This window comes from Sylvia atricapilla, chromosome 9 (assembly GCF_009819655.1).
Source record: "Sylvia atricapilla isolate bSylAtr1 chromosome 9, bSylAtr1.pri, whole genome shotgun sequence".
NCBI lineage: Eukaryota > Metazoa > Chordata > Aves > Passeriformes > Sylviidae > Sylvia > Sylvia atricapilla.
The window spans coordinates 11,517,604-11,536,729 of record NC_089148.1 but is presented as its reverse complement, the minus strand read 5'-3'; the positions used below and the strand labels follow the sequence as shown (position 1 = coordinate 11,536,729).

General features: G+C 40.0%; 1 protein-coding gene across 4 annotated transcripts in view; it reads right to left on the bottom strand.

Annotated features, from left to right (window-relative positions):
* Positions 1-19,126, bottom strand: part of MTA1 (metastasis associated 1) — a 75,806-nt gene that overhangs the window by 40,430 nt on the left and 16,250 nt on the right. For all 4 annotated transcript variants that reach the window (XM_066324850.1, XM_066324846.1, XM_066324849.1 and 1 more), the window contains exons 3-8: positions 17,721-17,814; positions 10,633-10,759; positions 10,388-10,451; positions 5,033-5,150; positions 3,331-3,433; positions 1,293-1,392 (exon numbers count right to left, since the gene is read on the bottom strand). In XM_066324850.1, the coding sequence (XP_066180947.1) occupies positions 1,293-1,392; positions 3,331-3,433; positions 5,033-5,150; positions 10,388-10,451; positions 10,633-10,759; positions 17,721-17,814 (606 nt within the window). The remainder of the gene's footprint in view (positions 1-1,292; positions 1,393-3,330; positions 3,434-5,032; positions 5,151-10,387; positions 10,452-10,632; positions 10,760-17,720; positions 17,815-19,126) is intronic.

Here is a 19,126-nt window from a genome sequence, read left to right as displayed (position 1 = left end):
ACTGACTGTAGTTGTTGGTGTACAAACCTAATATTCAATAATAGTGAGGAGGTTTGTGGAACACATGCCCTTGTGTATCAGTTACTCCTATCAGCTCCTCACCAGCACCCCCACTGCAGCACTGCTGGTAAGAAAATGCACAGGATAGATCCACTCCCCCAAGGACTGAGCTACCATCCACAGATGGGGCATGGAGATAGAGGTCCAAGGGCGTTTCCTCACAGACACAGCCATGCACTTTCTTTGTCAAATAATCCACAAGAATTTCATATATGAAAAACAAGAGCAGCAACACATGTATACATCCCCCACACTGGGCAGAAACCTCAACAAAGATTCGAGTTAAGTCACACATCACAGCTGAGTAAGAAAAAAGAATGACTCTCAGGGGCAATTACTCCTCAGAAAGTTGAGCCACAGCTGTCTGCAACTTGTGATTTACAAGGGCTGAGAACATGCTGCAAGGGAGGAATTGCTATTAGTAAATGAAAGCTTGGCTTTATTTCCCTGTTTCTGCAGTTGTAATCAGTAGGTTATTTGCCTTTCATCATACCAGTTTTGTGCACGTGCATAATTAACCTACACTATTCTAGATTAGAATTTGTTCTACATGTAAGTTTACATTACTCCAGTTACAAGGTGAGGCTTTGATAACAGTTCTCTGGAGACTTCACAAATTTTATTCAAATTTTCATTAAACTTTCTGTATCATAGAAGTCCCAGGCTTTTCCCCTTTCCTCAATCTACTCAGCAACATTTATGATTCTGAAATGTTAACAATATCACTACTCCTCAGGTACTCTAAACTGGAGCTCATCGAAGAGAACAACATCAATGACATTTCTTATCTGACCACAAGCTCTTCCCCCAGCCATCCTTGGTCAATCTCACCCAAGGATGCCAGTGACAGTCTGGTGTTGGAGAAGTGATGAAGAATGGCATTCTGGCATTGTAACATTACAGACAGGCAGACAGTAATTTGCATTCTTCTCGAGAGAGCTACTGAGCCCATGCAATGGATGGGCTGTCAAGCATGTCACCAGAATATTTTAATAAAACTGAAAAAAAAAATTGTCTCATAGTATCCACGATGGATCACAAGAGGCACAAGGCCAGAAAAAGTTACTTCATCTGTAACTACAGGATTCCTTTACAAAGGCAGGGTCTGCTTCACAGCATGCCACAATTACAATCCATCTGCCCCTCTCTCTTTGCCAACTGTTAATGCTGAGGTGTATATTTTGCATCTCTCACAAACTTAAGGTCCTCTTAAAAAAAAAAAAAAATCTTACCAGTGTGATGTCCCTGGAGGCTGCTGCAGCACTCATGTGCAAACTTGGCTGTCTGACAGAACTACTGCAATCCAGGGCTCTGGCAAACGTACCAACAGACCTGAAAGAAATTAAACAGCGTTAACTTCGCATGCAAACCCAGCATAAATATAAACACCCAGCCACAAGATTACATGGTTTGGTGCTCATTCTGAGCCAGAGACCATTCTCTCTAAATGCGGGTTGGTATTGTGAACACTTTACTTAGTTCATATGACTGAGGAGGCTTAGGCATGGGAGAGGAATCAGAAAAAGACGCAAGGGTCACAAATGGGGAGTTCTGAGCTACTCCCTTACCCCTTATCTCACAACAGACTTGAGCTACAACAGGAACAGAGCACAAGCAAGCTTTATGAATGACAATAGTCTCTTCCACAATGGCTAGAGCAGCGCTGCACAGTCCAAAGGTACAGAGACAGATGCCAAGATCAGACAAAAAATACAGCAATGCAAGCGTCTTTCTAGACGTTTAGAAACAATATTATTTTACCACTTAATATTGTATAATACAGATCATAAAGCCTGCATAACACAGCAATTCTCAAATGCTTCACAGCTTATCATTTCTGCATCGAGGACCACAAGCCCCATGCCTCTTCATCTTATTCCTAAAGAAATTAGTTGGAGAAACCTATAACAAACATTGGATCACAAAATTCCTAATTCCCTGCCTGCTTGCTACACCACATGGTTAAACACTCGTGCTCCTGCATGTTGAACTTGAGCTGAACTCTTCTGAGCAACTACAGCAACAAAAAAAGTCAGGTTGGGTTTTTCCCCCTCCACTCAGGTCACTTCCCCAAAGTAGCTGAGGGCAGAGGAATACACTAGTGCCAAGCAGTGCAGGAGTAGGAAAGGTAAATGTTTGAGGAGTAGTTGTCATCAAACATCTAATTTTGGCCAAAATCCAAAGCAGCCTCCCCCATCCAAGTGTCTGTGGCAATTCACACTTCGCCCTCTTCCCAGCTTCCCAGTCACTGTCCCCATCCCTGCCTCACCACTCCCCCATGCCCAGCTTTAGTTGAACTGATCCTTTTGTGTGTGTGTGAACTAATTATAAACTGGAATGCTTTGCTGACTCTGAGCAGAAGCAATTCCTGTAGTCGTGTTTGCAGTGATTCTCATTACAGCCTGCACCTTGCAGCAGCTGGATCGGCAAACCCGGTGGGCAGCACCGAACTGCCACAAAGAAGCACTAAACCACCTCTGCCACCAGAAGCCTACACATGGTGGAAACTCCCATCAGAAGAAATTAATCCACAAGAAAACCCAAGTGGGGGAAGGGAAAAAAAAAAGCAGACAGAACCAGGGTTCATCTATAAAGGTACCACCTAAAACACAGAATTTGGACAGTGTTACCTGCATATTTTTTCCCCTAAATTATTCAGTCAACCAGTTGCTGTGAGAGCCTAAAATACAGGCTTCTGTTTATAGAAATGGATACCAACGAATTAGTTCAAGAACCTTTTAAAAAACAAGAGTTAATCAACAAAGATTGCTTTGGGCTTAAAAACAACATCAGTACAGATTTGCAGGGGTTTATTTTATTGTGCCTACGTTTTGAAATCTCAGCATTAGAAAGTATCCTCAGCCCATCAAAAGCATTTACCAGAATTCTTAGCAAACCATTAATGGATGTTAAGTGTCACTGGTTTTGAAAAGGGCAGTAAATGGACAGAGCAAAGAACTGCCAAGAATTTAATTCACTAAGTCTTCTGCATGCTGACCAAAGTATTTGAAAAACCCCACCAGTTACAGGATCATTTTCACATACAACTTGCTTTGCTTTTATGAAACCAAGTTGTAAATCTGAGGAGCTGTTCCTAAAGTCATGCTATTCCCATGAAGGCATGTACAGTGCACATCATCTTAAAATGGAGCAAGTAAATTAAGCAACCAGAGCCAGCACTCATACTAATAAAACAAAAAAGAACATGAGAAAGTGCTCGGAAGAGTTACAAACATTTATTTCTTCAAAGCAGAGGTGAAATGCTCTTACCGTGCTACCACCAGAAACTGGTCTATCTGCTTGTCTACTAATGGGTTAAAGGCTTCCCAAACTTTTGTTTCAAGTTTTGACTGATCTCTTCCATCATCCTCACCTGGTTGAAAAACAAATCCAAAGTATTTAGTATGGCTTTTTTAAAATACAAGTACTTTCTAGATTATTTTTTTATCTCACAATAATGTCACAGTTAACCCATCTCAGTTACTCTGCCTGACAGGCCACTGCGAAAATTTACTCACTTATTTTTATGTGACAATTTTAGCTCGACAGACACAGCAACACAGCTCATCTGAACTGGGCAATCAGATTTTCACAAACTGGTGTCAGAGGATATGTCATGGGAAACAGAGTGCATCTTTCTCCAAACTAGACAGTTTCTTTTCAGTTTCTTTCCCCAGCTCATCTGTCTTCCTCCTTTATCTCACAGCAGTTCCAGGAAAACAGACACACTCCAAGCTGCTCTGAGCAGGCAAAGAGTAGCTGGTTCAACCCATCTCAGCTGTTTTCTAGGGGGGAAACCATGGCATCAGACACACTTCATTTTTTGAGTCTAGACAAACCAGACTACCCTGGTAAAATATAGGAGCTACTGACACTTTCTTCTTCTTTTGCTTCCTTTAAAACATCTGGTGATTATACTGCTCTGAAGCCCCATGTCGGCCCACTAAGGGAATAGGATGCCTTTCAAAGTAGTTCATGCTCACTTAGGAGACTTGCTCATCAGCTGTTGAATAAATACTGGTTCCATAGACTAAATAAACAAGAGTCCTGACCCGATTTTTTTGCCTGTTTTAACATGAGACTAACAGTGTCAGCAGAGCTTCTAAGCGAAGACAGAAGCATCTCATTGCTTCCCCATCTTGGCCCATCCAGACTGGACATGGTCTTCCCAGCACAGGTCACAACCTTCTCTCCCTTAGGAGAAGCTTATGGATAGACCTCCCTCTGCATTACACAGGGCTCAGGAAAGAACAATTAGATGCCAACACTCCTCATCCCTCTCAGTTTTCCACTCACTTTTGGATCTGTAGAGTAGTACAGAGACAAATCTAAAGTTAGTTACTATCTGATAAATATTCCTGGTTCTTGCTACTACTCTCACATCCTTAGCCCAGTGTCCTCATGGTCCCACTGCTCCATGACACAGTGGGGGCACTCTGAAGTCTCAACACACCCTACAGGCAACAAATTCTTCCTCCTGCCTGGTCTGCAGGTGAGAAGTCTAGGCTGGCAGCCAACACTGGGATGGGGAGAGGGCTCCAGGGAAAAGGCACCCGGCAGTAATGGGCAAATTGATGAGGGCAGACAGCATTTAATTGGCAGTAATTTGGGAGGGGCTCTTATAGCAAAGTGAGGCTTGATTAAAAACACAAAAGGCTTTACAGATGTGATGGAAATTTGTGTTTCCCGTGAAAATTCTGAAATCTCTTAATAAAAAGAGTGCAAGCTCCGAGAGAGCCCATTAATTCAATTTATTTCAACAACTTTTATGATTTGGATGAATGCCCATTTAAAGACTCGTTTGCAGGAGAACTAATTGCCTTCAGTGGGCAACAGCCTCAACAAATCCAGCCACTGCTGCACACATGGCCTGGCAGTGGAAGCCATTTCCCACACCTAGGCATGCCTCACACAGAGAAGTGGCCACATTCAACGTGAACTCTTGACAACTTAAATAAATTACAGAAATTACCCTCTTTTAGTAAGTCTGTTATATCTGCCTGGTATCTGTTTCCAACTCGAATCTCTCCTTTATCAGCAAGCAGGGTCTTTTGTTGAGGATCATACACTAGTGAATAAAAGAAGAAATCCTAAAAATAAAACAAGAGCAAAAAGGTAAACAGTGTTATTAGCTTTTACTTTCAGCTTTGTGACCATACTACCAAGTCTTTACATTTTAAGTGTGGTTTCATTACCTATATATAGATTTTTGAATTGGGTGAACAAAAGTAAATGAACCACCAGTTTTAAAACCTCATTTAAGTGCCTCCCCTTTCTTCTACATTGCAAGTGTTAGCTCTCAACAGCAGCCTCTCAACATACAGCCTCTCAAATTGAAGTCAACAAAGCTCCTCTTGCACAGGCAAGGCTCAGAAGGGCCAGGAGACAATTTTTAGTCACATCAGCTGTTTCAGAACACAAAATGGCGATATCCCATGCAATTCTCATATTCCAGACCAAGAGGATTAGATGCCAGTGACCTATCCACACAGAAATACAGCACAAACTGAAGCATAACTTCAGAGTGTTACAGCCAGACCAACACAACCCCATCGAGGTGTGAAGCCCCAGACAAGCCCTGTGGACTCTGCTGGGCATGCTCCAATCTGTCAATGTCCCTCATGCTGCAAGGCCCAAAGCTGGATAAAAACCTACACAGGGGATGTGGTCTCCCCCAAGGGATGAAGTGAGGGGATGAATCCCTTCCCTCCATCTGCTGGCTACACTGCTAATACAGACCAGGATGTGCTCAGCTTTCCTTGTCATAGGGATGCTACACTGACCATTTTCTTGCCTACAACCATCTAAGCTTAAACCACCACGTTCCTTTCTGCTTGTTATTAGGAGAGGGGCAGCAGATTTGGCAGCAGCAGTAATTAGCTGCAGGTGGCAATCCATTAATTTGTTGCTTTTGTTCAAGTGGATGAGGAAAAGGCTAAAATAGCTGCTTGGCTTCCACTACCTGGGTGTGTAAAATTAAAGCAAGGCGGCATTCCAGAATGAGAATGTTCTGCCAGGGCAGAGAAAGGAAACAGCCAAAATTTTTAACTCCTTAAAACTGTACAGTTTAAGTAATTAAACTTTTCTGCATGGGTAAGTACATAGCTACAGCTATTAACCAGGTATGCTCCATCCAAGTATAGTGTGCAGTTCCGGGCAGGATTAGAGCTCTGGTAAGACATGGAACAACAGACCTTTTGTAACCTCTGTCCACAGCAACATTGTCACCAGGGGAGGAGAATTGTCTGAACAGAAACAGGATGTGCAGCATGCCATTTTCCATCTCAGGTTTCTGGCTTATTTTCCCTCTCCCCTTATTTCTGTGATACTAGCAGGCACCTTGTTTAAATACATTGCATTTCATGCTCACCTCAATTTTCCCTTTGCCTATATTTGTATGTGTCAACAGTGTGCAACAAAAATTAGGACAAAATCAGCATGAGTTTCAAGCCCTGTTCAGCTTTACGAAGAGGTGGCAAAGGAAAAGAGAGTCTCCCAATCTGTCATGCAAAGCCCCAGAAAAAGAAGAATTGCTGAGTTTCCACAGTAACATGGCAAAAATTCTGGAAGAGAACTGAACTTCAACTGGAAGGGTTGTCTGTACTTGGGTTTGGGGTCAGAGGATTTGATTGCATCCTAAGCAAATGATACTTTTGAAAAGACTCCTACTCCCCCAGGCACCAGGGTCAAGTTACATCAACCTACAGGCAGAAGGCAGCTTCAGAGCACACGAACACTCATTTATATTACATCTATGTAAAGAAATCTGGGTCTCCTGCTCCCTGACACACTCAAAGCTCAAGATACTGCAATATTTTGAGAATGTATCACTGTGGAAATAAAATGTAGAAACTTGTGTCTCACAGGCTTCCAGGTTATAAATACAGTGTTTAATTTGCTCCAGCTCCAAAATACCTGACTGCAGGACAAAGTATCTGCAGTGCAATATTAACGCTTTGTGGGCACGTTGCCCAGCAAATATGCAATACACTGCAGTGTAACAACACAGTGGGCCCCAAAGAAGACAAATTCCACAGGCAATTTCTTTAATCTTTCTTGGCCAGGGAAAATCATACATTGTAGAGGGGGTTTCTCCCATCATATTTGACTGTTAGAAGCCCTATTGCTTTTCTTTTATTGGTTATCACTATGAATTTTCTCTATAAGAATCTCTGTTAGTCTCAGGTGATCCATTTACATCTTGTCCAGTTTTGTCTCAAATCTCAATCAGGTTGAACGAAAGAATGAAAATCCTTTTGTTTCTTCTCCTCATCCAGAGACTCCTCAGCAGAGGAGAGATGGAAGTCTGGGGGCCTAAGTGTCAATCCAAAGAGACTGCAATCCCTAGAGGTAAGTCAATACCACTGCCATCTTCCCTCACAGACATGAGATTCATTCTTGCAGACTGAGTGCAACTGCTGAAAACATTAATCCATGTCAGCTTAGTGCCAGTGCAAACTAAGAAACAAACCAGGTCCTTGCGTACTCTAAAGCATGTGTGAACTCCTGACCACCACTACATGATGAGAACAATTTTTCACAAGGGTTTCACAACAGTGATGTTCACAACAAAATAATGCTGCTCTTCAAAATCCTCCATGCTCATTTGCGCTGTTAAAACTGTATGCTGGGTTTGCAGCAGCCAAGAAAGAAAGGGGCTTTCTCTTTTCGTTTCAGATCCCAACACCCAATGTTTTTTTATTCAGAAAAAATTAACATGACCTGCCAAGAGTTAAAATTGAATCATGACTTTCTGCTTCTCTCAACTGCTAGACAGATATATCTGCTCAGAGCTCCCCTACCCCAGCCCCTAAGCTACCCATAGCTACAGCCAAGAACCAAAGCCACCAAGAAACTGGAGAAAGAAAACAGGCTCAGAGTGAAAGTATACCACAGAAATAATGGTTACTTCATTGAAGCTTGCAAACTTACTTTCATGTATTTGATATATTTTAACTTAAGAACATTTTATTTTTAGGGGGCTACCAAAAGGAACAGATATGCTAGACATCTGCTCAGCAGGCAAATTCCCACAAGCCTCTGGATATATCCAGGCAGAGAAGTAAAATAGATGGTACATTCAAAATAGTTTCCTGCAGAATAGGGAAATCTAGTACTTTTGCCATAATTGGCTATGCCCTTCTCTTGATCTCCATGGGAATTAAGTGTCTATAGAAAATTCAGGTTTTCTAGTTGTTTTTTTCCCCTCTTTCCTGCTATTCCTCACTCCTGCTACAAACCAAATTTTACTAGGCACAGTAAAAGAGTCAGTGCTAGTCCCCTTCAGCCTGCTTTCCAAATGTAACAAGGCAATCTTCCTGAGGAAGATGACAGAGAGAGGGTGGAGGAGGAGAACAGAGAAAAGAAAAAGGTAATTTTACTATGTTTACTATCTCCCTAAAAATTTCTGTCTGGATGTTTAACCTGCTTCAAGGCAGACAGCCTTGGGCTGAAAGCCTACTTTTACTGGTCACAACATTTAGGAAATCAAATACCAGATTCCCTACAGCTGCTTAGGCTTTATTGACAGAAGCCACATTAGAAAAAGAGGAAGTACTCTGAAACATTTTCAAAGCAAAAGATGGATTAAGAACAGGCATGGAGAAAGAAGAAACAGCTCAAAACAACACCATCCAGTGTTAGGAACCTATTGGGCAACAACCACCTCTTTTTCTTAATCTCTTTACCCTCCACCCAAGCACATTTGTGTTCCTGAGCTTTTAATTTCTTTACCACCTGTCCAAGTTAGTTTGCACCACAGCAAAATGCCATGCTAAGTGACAGGACACATTCAGGGAACTCTCTCATTCTGTGAAATCTTTAAGTACCTGCTCAGTTCTAAAAACAACCCACATCACTCATCTTGCATTTTCAAAGTTCAAAAGAATGGAAAAAAAAATTCTCTCTGTGCCTACATCTGCAGCTGAGCATTGCATGATTAGAGGAAAGCATCTCCCTTCAGTCTCAGCACACCTACCTGGAAAACCAGTGATAATAAAAACATGTGGGGAGCAACTGCGAACAAACATTACTTTAGAGCTGGGTACTAGAAAATCTGAAATAATTTCTGTTTGATTAACTTTTGCTTTCAAACTAGCATATCCTGGGTTGCTAGCTGGTTACAAGCTCTGCTGAATACCACGTCCCTTGTTTGATGCTCTGCCATTTGGCAGCCTTCAGCTGAGCCGACATTTTTTGGTTTCACATTCCAAAGAGAAACTCAACTATTTAATCCCTGTGCTTTGTTTAAAAGTCTCTTAAACTGAAGGATCAGATTAAAACCAATCTTATGCTTAAATAAATACTGAAGAAAGCTACAAAAGCGTTTAAGAAGTAAGCCCAGCAATGAGAGATACTGCAGTATGCTCCTTGCACAAAATGGCCTGTTTTCTCCTTTCTTAAGGGCCAGAAATGGCCATCACCCTACTGTTTTTAATTACAAGATTTCCTCTCTTGTATAATATTTCAGTATTTTCAAATGAAAATTATTTGCTTGCAGATGTGTTCAAGTAATAATTTCCTAAAATTCTTTGCTAATCTCCACAGTAAATTTCTCACAGATTGTCAGACTCCAGGACTGTCTAACCCAGCCAGCAGCCAGAGGTCTGGCCACAATTAAAGGTACAGAAACACAACTTTTAAAAAAATAGTAATTTTTTAAAATCAAATAATATCTGAAAATGTAAAGCCCAATATTTATATTCTGAATGGTGTTTAAAACTGAATTGTCTTGCACAGTTCAGTGTCCATTCTGAGACACTTAAAGAGATAGACTGGGTAAATTTCTGTCAGATGTCACCTGACAGGCAGTTTTTCAAGGATTTAAGTGTCAGTGGTGGCATAAGAAGGACTCTAGATAAGTATTTTGACCAGTGAACCTAAAGAACAGGGAACTAAGCTCCTCAAAAATCTGAGGCAAGATCAAGCTTAAAGCATATTAACATAAATCTGTATAATTTCAGGACAAAGCTAATATAGAGAAGCACAGCTAGCTGGCTTGCTCTCTCCTCTACAGTTACTGCATCTCCCAGGGCATCAGCCTCCAGGTTGGAACTCTCAGCCCTGCCACACTGATGAGCAAGCTGGGTTCTTTTTACAGGAGAGGCAGGTCACTGTCACACAGGGATGTAAACACAAGGTCTGGTCCCCAGATCCAAAAAGTTTTATGCACAACGAAGATTGTACAGAGCCTAAAGCTTCCCATTGTCAACACACAGCACATGCAGAAACTAAAGAATTCTTTTTAGAAAACTTGCAAATAGGCACCAAACCTAAATTGTGCCAGAATAAACTGTTCAAGCTTTATAATGCACAAAATGGTTCCTACCTCCCGTTCCAGATACGATTTAAGGGATTCTGTCTCATTTAACAGAGTAACGCTGCATTTGCCTCTAAAAAAAAAAAAAAAAACAAAAAACAACATGTCTCATGAAAAAACATCTTAAATGCTCATGTGATTAACAAGATGCTATTACTGAAGTTGTACACAGAACTTGATCTTACACTGAAGAGTACTTGAAAAATAACAATGCTGTGATTTTTTTTAACAAAATGGAAGAAAACAGTCATTACCTAATGTGTGTGGCTGGCAGTGATTCCAGCTGTCGTGAGAGAAACAACTCACGATGTCGTAGCTGATGCTTCTGTTTCTCTGGTAAATCAACCATTTCTGGATTTTCCATCTCTTCTTCCATTTCTCCTAGTCATAAAGAGACAAAATTGATCAAGAACAAGACAAGTATTGACTTTGAGCAAGTCAGAATGACCTGCTCCGAAACCTTTGCTAAATAACAAACTTAAATCAGACTAAATGCAACACTTTGGCCAATTGAACAATCACATAATTAGTACAGATCCTTTTAATGATGCCTGTAAAGAACTGTATTTATTCACCACCACCATCAAATCATCCCAGGCACATACAGGTGACACCAAGCTGAAAGTCACACAAATCTGCTACCAACAGAGAAGCTCCAGAGGGAGAGAGAAAGGTGCTTTTGGAGACCGTCAGTGCACTGGATCCATTAGGTAGAAGCTGACACACGATGAGCGAGGCAAAGTGAAGTCTTTCCTCTTTGCCAGGCATCAGTTACCATAAACCCTACTTCTCTTTCAGGACATCACACTGTCCCATTCCAGCTTTAACAGCTTCTACAGGAAATGCCCACTGGAAAGGGCAGTTTATTTAATTTGTGTTATTTTGTACTCTCCTCGCCCCAACCGCAGCCACAAGACTAACTGGAATGTAACCAAGTGCCTGAGGCCAGTCCTGCCATCCTCCTTACCCCACCCACACCACACACGTACAACTGCAACACTCCTGCATTGCAGCAGTCAGGCTCCAACATCTCTGCCTTGGAGCTATCCAATCTCCATCCGATCAGTTCTCAAACACACACCAAAGTAAATACATGAAAACCCATCCACGCCAACATGCAACTGATCCTAAACTTCTTCATGCATCTTTCTTTTAAGAAATAAATTGTATGTTTTGTCTTTGTTAAGAAGTATCCAGTTATGCCAGTTAAAGCTGTAAAGAGCAAAATACTCCAAGAAAAAAAACTCCAAAGGTCCTCCATGACGAACGACTGAGAAAGAAGAGATCAGACCTTTCCCTTCCCCAAGAAATTTATGCAGTTGTGCTTCGCAAAACCACAGGCAAAGTTTCCCAGACTGCAGTAGAATGAGCTGTAAAGCCTCATGCATGAATTGTAAAACTCTAACTTTACAGCAGCATTACTCTCAAAGAGCAGACTTATGCCTGAAGCTTAATTCAACAGTTGCTGCCAAAAAATACCCATTTCTAGTGAGAAACACGTACAGACACAGTTATGGTTTATATACCCTTAAGATTATTTAACTAAAATCCCCACAGTTATCACAAAAACAAAACAAAAGAAAGATCTCCATTTTATAAAACATGAAAATTGCATTTAGTTTTAAACAGACCACCATTACACCAAAGGTGGTGACAAAAAATTATGTACACTTCAGGTTGCCCACAAGTTTATCACCATTTTACTGCCCTGAAAAAAAGACCTGGAGTTTATTTGCCTGTCAGGTAGGCTGCTCCAGCAAGGAAGGAAAAGAGGAACAGCATAATTAAACCAGACTTCAAGATACAATAGCTGCTACAGCACATGAGCTGTTAACCCTACCACAGCATGTACTTAGGTATTAATACTTTCCTGAGAAGTAGAACATCAAATTTACATTTGTTGCACATTTTCATGGGTCTGCAATTTATTTACTGAAATGGATTCTGTTTTAGTTGGAAATTAATATTGTGACTGCTATCTACACTGTAAATACACCAGCAGCAATCCACAAACAATCCAGCAATTCCAAGCTCATTTGCCTGAAAACTGAAGGATGCACAAAGGAAAAGGGAATTCACACCAGTACTTACAGCAGCTTTTGGAAATTGTAGTAGTGCACTGTGTAATGCAGGGAAAATACTACAAGGAGCAACCTAAAATACTTAGTATCTTCAGTATATTTGATAGCCTACAGCTTTTAGAAATTAGATTTTTCTAAAAAGTATGTCAACCCCTTCATGCCAATGAACCTACATAAAAAATGAAAGCACCCAGCACAACCAAACTAATCCCAGGGACCACATCCCCTCAGGTAGGCTCGCCTTCCAAGTGGTATTTTATTTAAGTGTCTCATTTTTGTACTAAAATACAGAACATGGAGAGCACACATGTTCTTATGGCAGCTCAGCTATGAACAGCCTCTCAAAACCAAAAAGCACAATACATTTCTTAAAAACAGACAGACACTTGTAGAGGTAACAAACAACTCCCTCGCACACAGCAGTAAAACTGTCCTCACACCCCCAGACAGAGGTAGGAACATTCCAAGAAATAACAAACCTATATGAACATTGTTCCTCCTTTTTCACAGCCACGATTCAGCACTGAAAAAAAAAAACAGACCTCACCAATGCAGAAGGAACCAAGGCATGGGGGAGAGAAGGACTGGATCTACGACAGGAACCTCTCCCTCACTGAGGTCAGGCAAAAGCTGTTTGGACAAAAAGCACACAGTAGCACCTCCCACCCCACTAACACCTCACCCAGACAGCAGGGCCTGAAGTCAGACTATGAACCACCACAGGGGCTGGCCCAGCCCCACGACAAGTCTGACATATCTTCATTTCACCTTCCCACAGCTCACCCACTCACACTAACTGGAGCAAACGCCACCATCAAGAATGGTGGCCTCCAAGAAAAAACAGTTATAAAAAATAGAAGCATGTATTTATAAAATATCCAAGAAATCTTTTCAGAAAGGTTTGCCTGCACTTTTTACAGTACTGTGGAATAAGTGGTATGGGAATAGAGGAGGTGCAGTACGTTGGGACTTGAGTGCTCTTGAAAAGCCTTACTTCAAAATTAATCTTTCTGCTTGATAGATGTGCCTGTGTAGATTTGAAACTAAACATTTAATCTTAATACAAACAGTAATATATTAGCTATGCAGCAGTAGCCAGTGGAATGCTGCAAGAAGTGTATTAGATTAAGTATTATTTGATATTTAATGGCAGAATTATTAATAGCACATTAACAAAGCTTGAAGATGACTTATATTGGGAACAAGAGATAGGCAGATTAGGCACAAACAGCAAGACTTGTGTGAAAGCTAACATATATGGGGAAAATAATTAGAAAGAGTAAACTTTGAGTTGGCAGGAGAAACCCAAGAGGCAGTAATTGTAATTTAAAATGACTGGGTGTGAGAGATGTGAAATTAAACATCAATATTTGCTAGACACCAGAAAGAATAGCAATTTGCTATAGATCAGATTGGGCTCTCCAGAGCATCAAAAGCAGAAAGCATCTGGCCTTTCTTTGCACTGTGGGTGTCACACAAGTAGCCACATGGTAGAATTCAGAAATGCACGAAGGTAAACAAGACACAGAAATCAGGTTTAGAGAGCTCCCAAGGTTTACCAGCTTGGGAAACAGTCTGCAGTAACAGAAGAATTAATTAGCATGGTTATAACAAACAGAATTATGTAAAGAATAAAGAAAAGAGTGGGGCCAAATCATTGGGAAACTCAGTAAAAGTTCTGGTGGTCATCTCTTGCAGCCATGGCCACTATTTCAGATAGCAAACAGACGCTCTTTTGGACACTTGTATCTTACCTCACTGCACCACTCCCAAAGAGAAAAACCAGTTCCCTTCTCTCAGCAGCACCTAAGCTACAGTGCCATTAGTGGATATATGAACTGGACTCCTCTTAAATCTGCGTGTGTGGTAGGTAGGAGAAAACAGAGATGGAGAATAAAATGGAAGAAATAAAAAGAGCTAATTCAAGAAGCTATTGTCAAACCTCATTTAGATTTGTGTTATTTAAAATGTAAAAAAAAAAAAAAAAACAAAAAAAAAAAAAAAAAAAAAAAAAAACAACAAACCCACCCTCAATAAATTTCCTACCTCTTTAGGCACATAGGTATCATGCAAACATTTATTTTCAGAAGCTTTGGCACTTCCAACACCAAGCTGCCATGTGTGCCAGAGAGCACCTATGGGTTTTACCCACACTTTGAGGGCCAGCCTGGCAGAACGTGGCTGTAAAAATGAGCGAGACAGCTGATCCAGAGTGCCTTGAAAAATCAAAAAGGTTTTAATAACGAAGGAAAATAATACAAAAAGCAAAACAACAAAGTTGAGCACAGCACAGAGACAAACTCGCACTTCAAAAACCGTGGACTTCTTTTGTTGTTTCTCTTTATTACTTAATAGCTTCGGTGGGTTTTTTGTCCCTTGGCCCAATGAGTGTAACAATAGTCTTTGAGCAGTATTTTCGGGGTCTAATTCACACTTCATGACTGGCTCTGAGCTCGATACAAAGAGCAATTGACAGAACTTTTCAGCTAACTTCTTAACATTTCAAAAGGTAAAGACTCTTTCCTTATTTAGAAGTACCTGCTAGAGGTGTAAAGACCCATTACTACAAGCACTTGCTGAAAACCAACCAAAAATCTGCCAATCCAGACAGCACAAAAACTACTACCAACTAGTCAGTCATTGCTGCAAATATTTAAATAACTATAAAAAGACTGTGTAAGACATCATATAAAGAAAACACATAGTGACATAGCATCCAACAATAGGTTGAGAAGTGAAATATCTTTTCCATTTCTCTTCCATTCAGTCCTGTTTTCAAATCTTGTTTTCAAAGTCTCTCGGCAAGAACTTAAAACAATGTCTTACTGGTGAAGCAAGTTCATTTCAGACACAGCTGGAGAAATTCCTTAGAATAATTTGTGAAGTGATTAAAGAGGCTTAGGAATAAAAACCTTTAACAATGTAAGAAAGACATCATAAGGCTGAAAGATTTATAGGACAGCCCACAGAAGTTTTACATCATATGATAAAAATAGTAAGATCACAGATCAAATCTAAGAATCAGGTTACATACATCAGGTGCTAATTTATAGTCACCAACTACACAATAAGGCGCTTTCAACACATTTCTCTGTATACAGACTTATGAGAAAAGACAACATTTCAGACTCGGCTGTTTCAGATATCTGATGGATAATCCAAGCTAAAGTGGCATTTTAATAATTTTTTTTTTAACTTCAAAACATTAATTTTACAATTATATCTTTTTCCTTCCTTTATTGGAAGAGTCAAAAAAAACCCCCAAACTAAATATCCATACAATTTTTCCATTTAGGCCCTGGCTGTATTTCCCCACTGCTCTTTCACTGCACTGATCTCAACAGCAGGTCTAAAATACAGGCATCTTGAACAGAAGACTGTGAATCCAGAAATGTCTGCAGTCAGAAAGCTCCATTAATCAGCTGAACAAAGGCAGTTAAAAGATCAGCGATGCAGACACGTACATCTACTGCAAATGCATCAAAATGAGGCAACAGGAGACTTTATGGAAATGAACTCAAAGTCAGTGACAGTGTGGAATATCTGTACTAGAATCTTAACATCTACAAAATTTAATTTTGTTATACCATGCAGGATCTTGGATTTTTTTTTTATAGTGAAGAACTAATGGCTGTCCAAAAAGCTTAAATTTTGCTCTCTTCTCCCTTCTTATGAAGAACAGAAACCACTGAGCAGCACATCTATCTAAATAAATGGAAGGCATTCAGTACCAATTTTGTTCTGCACCAGAAAAAAACCTACTGGAGAAAATGCTAGTTACTAATGAAATTTACTCTAAGAGGCAGACTCAGTTGTCTCTGGTTGCTCTATAAATAGGATTTTGCTACAGAAGAATTTTCCCATCTTTCAAACAACACATGTGAATAATGAATTATTTATTTGCATTAAAAAAACCACTTAGATTTCTTATCACAAAGACAAATCAGCATTTGCAGGTTCAAAGAGCATTTATGTGGGTTCAAATATTTTTCATTTTCAGTCTTAGATACATGTTTCTGTGGACCCTTCCCACCTGCTTCCTTTACTGAACCTAGTGAAGAGAGATACAGATGACTGAATCAATGGCCATGTTGTTTATGGTGAAGCTCCTCCTGAGCTCCAGGATCCTCAGATGAAATGAATACTGCTGCACTGAAAAGATCTCAAAAAAGCTTTGCCTGCCATCACAGTTCTGTGACACAGCAAACTCTCCTCTCAACACCACGATCTCTTTTTAAGGTATGGCTGCAACAGAGGGATTATTTGGACAGACTACAACAGAAAATACTCAAATTTATCAGTAAGGGACTTGTTTTGCTGCATTTTTCCCCAATGGCAGTAAAGCAGTGAGAACACAGCAAGCCATTACATTCATTGCTAAAACTGAGTATCTGATTTAATCAATCCCCAGATCAGTCTATTGATACACACACCAAGAAGCACATTAAAGAACAGTGAGGCTTGCCAGCTAAATCACAGTTTTGACATGCCAGATCTGATTGCTTCTCTCTCATTTATAGATGTGCCCTGAATTACAAAGATTCATAAGGCTGTCCATGCTTTTTGCTAAATTTTAAGCAATCTGAAGAACTTCACACACTCTGTTGTTTACAGGAGAAAAGCAGTTTAGTTACTCCACTTGCTTCCCAACAAATGGGCTTTAAGTATTCAAAATAGTGATAGATTTTCAAATTCCCTGTTTTTGAAGTGTAGTTATAGAGCATGTTCAGACAAAAGCTGTGTCATTACAAGAAATATTATTAATATTGAAATTTAAAGAGAAATCCTGTTAGTCAGGTTTTAAGCTGGCCATGTTTCAAGTTGCTTTCCCATAATCAGTCTACTTGATTCACTCAAATAATGTTTGAGGGGTTTTGTTTAATATACAAACCAAACCAAATAATTAATGAGAAGTTATATAAACAGAGAGAATACTTTCTCTCATCCTAAAAGTTAAAAAATTCATTTCTGTAGAGCAAATAAGATGTCTTCACTCAGCCCTAACTAAGAACTTCTGCCTTATCCCCACCAAAATCAAGCCACACACAAACAATGTATTAAAAGGTTTAAGATAAGGAAAAAGAGGGCAAAAAAAAGAAAAATAGGGTCAGGTATAAAGGCAGAGAAAAGTCACCCAAACAAGTAATGCAAATTGCTAAAGATGACTACAGAAAAATACTGATTACTTGAAATATCAAAGTTGTCCCCAGGTTTGACAACTTTGTGCAGGAGGAATGTCACTTGAACACAAAGCAGCTTACTTGCATGTTTGTCTGCCAGTACAATGAGCGTGCTGGAGATGTCTCTCCTCCTGTAGAAACACACCACCTTCGCTTCCACATTTCCATTGGCAGTCTGAAACAGGGAACAGAAAAACAAAAATAAAACTGACCACTAACCAAGAGCAGAACTGCACACTCTGAACCAGGGATCTCATAAAACAGCGGGAATTTTGCACAAGAGTTACACAGCACCAGCTTTTAGCGCCTCCAGCTGCACATATTATCTGACACACAAACTCCAGCATGAGCCATTCCATGGGAGGGAAATTCCAGGCAGTTTGGCCCTGCCCTCCTAATGGTTTAAGTTGCAGATGTTTCTAGGGAAGAAAAACACACTTGCCACTGCAACATATTACCAAGCCACTTTGTTACTTTTGAGGTGATGCCTATATTTAGTAGCATTCAAATTAATCGTTAAAAAGCTAATGAAAAACCTGTGAAAAACAACAGAATTCAGGTGTAGGCTGCTCTTCAAACTCTGCAGGGCAGTAGGAAGGCAAGAAAGAACCCAGCCATTACTATTTTTGCAAAAGAAATGACATGAGATTCTCTGACAGCACTGGTGAGCTAAATAATGACCAACGCAAGAAAAAATCATTACAGAAAGAGAACCAAAGAAGCTGCACCAGACAAACTCTATTCCAGTGACAACATACAAAAAAAGTCAAAATTTTTGAAAGATTACTTAAAACTCTTAAAATGAGATAGGTGATCAAATGTAAGATGGCACCTGTCAAACAGTGCAAGTGGCTTTTTACAAACTCTAGGGAAAATAAGCCTACAAAAACCCCAGATATCACATACATGCACAGGTATTTCCCTTACAGGCCAAAAGTCTTTGGTAGTGTCTCAGAATTTCTACCCTTTTCTGGTAAATAATTCAGAACTTTTAAATTCTGAGAAACTCAAAAACATCTTGTTCAAACATAGACAACTTCCACGTAAATTGATCTGATTTATTTAATTACCAAATTTCATTTATACTCAGTTAAAAAAAAAAATAAAGGAGCTAGGATTCATTTCCACCTGAAAGACCCATTTTAAAGTGTACATCAGAGAAATCACAGCTCAAGGAAGGGTTGCACCAAGATGAGGAATCTAGGTGGAAAGTTCATCTTTTTCTAAAGGTGAGGAGAAGAATGAAAAGGAAGAATAAGAGGGGAAAACAACACTTTCCAGGAGAGTGATCAACAAACCTGCACCCTGTAATGAGTGGAATACAGACAGTGGTACCTCCCAGATCCACTGAGAATGTTTTAAGAATTCACTCATGTTTCTTCAAGGCAAAGGAGACTTAAAGGCACTTCTGTAAAAGAACTCCATAGGGTTACCTAACTTATGGATGTCCTAATATTCGGATTCTTTATTCCTGATGAAATTGATAC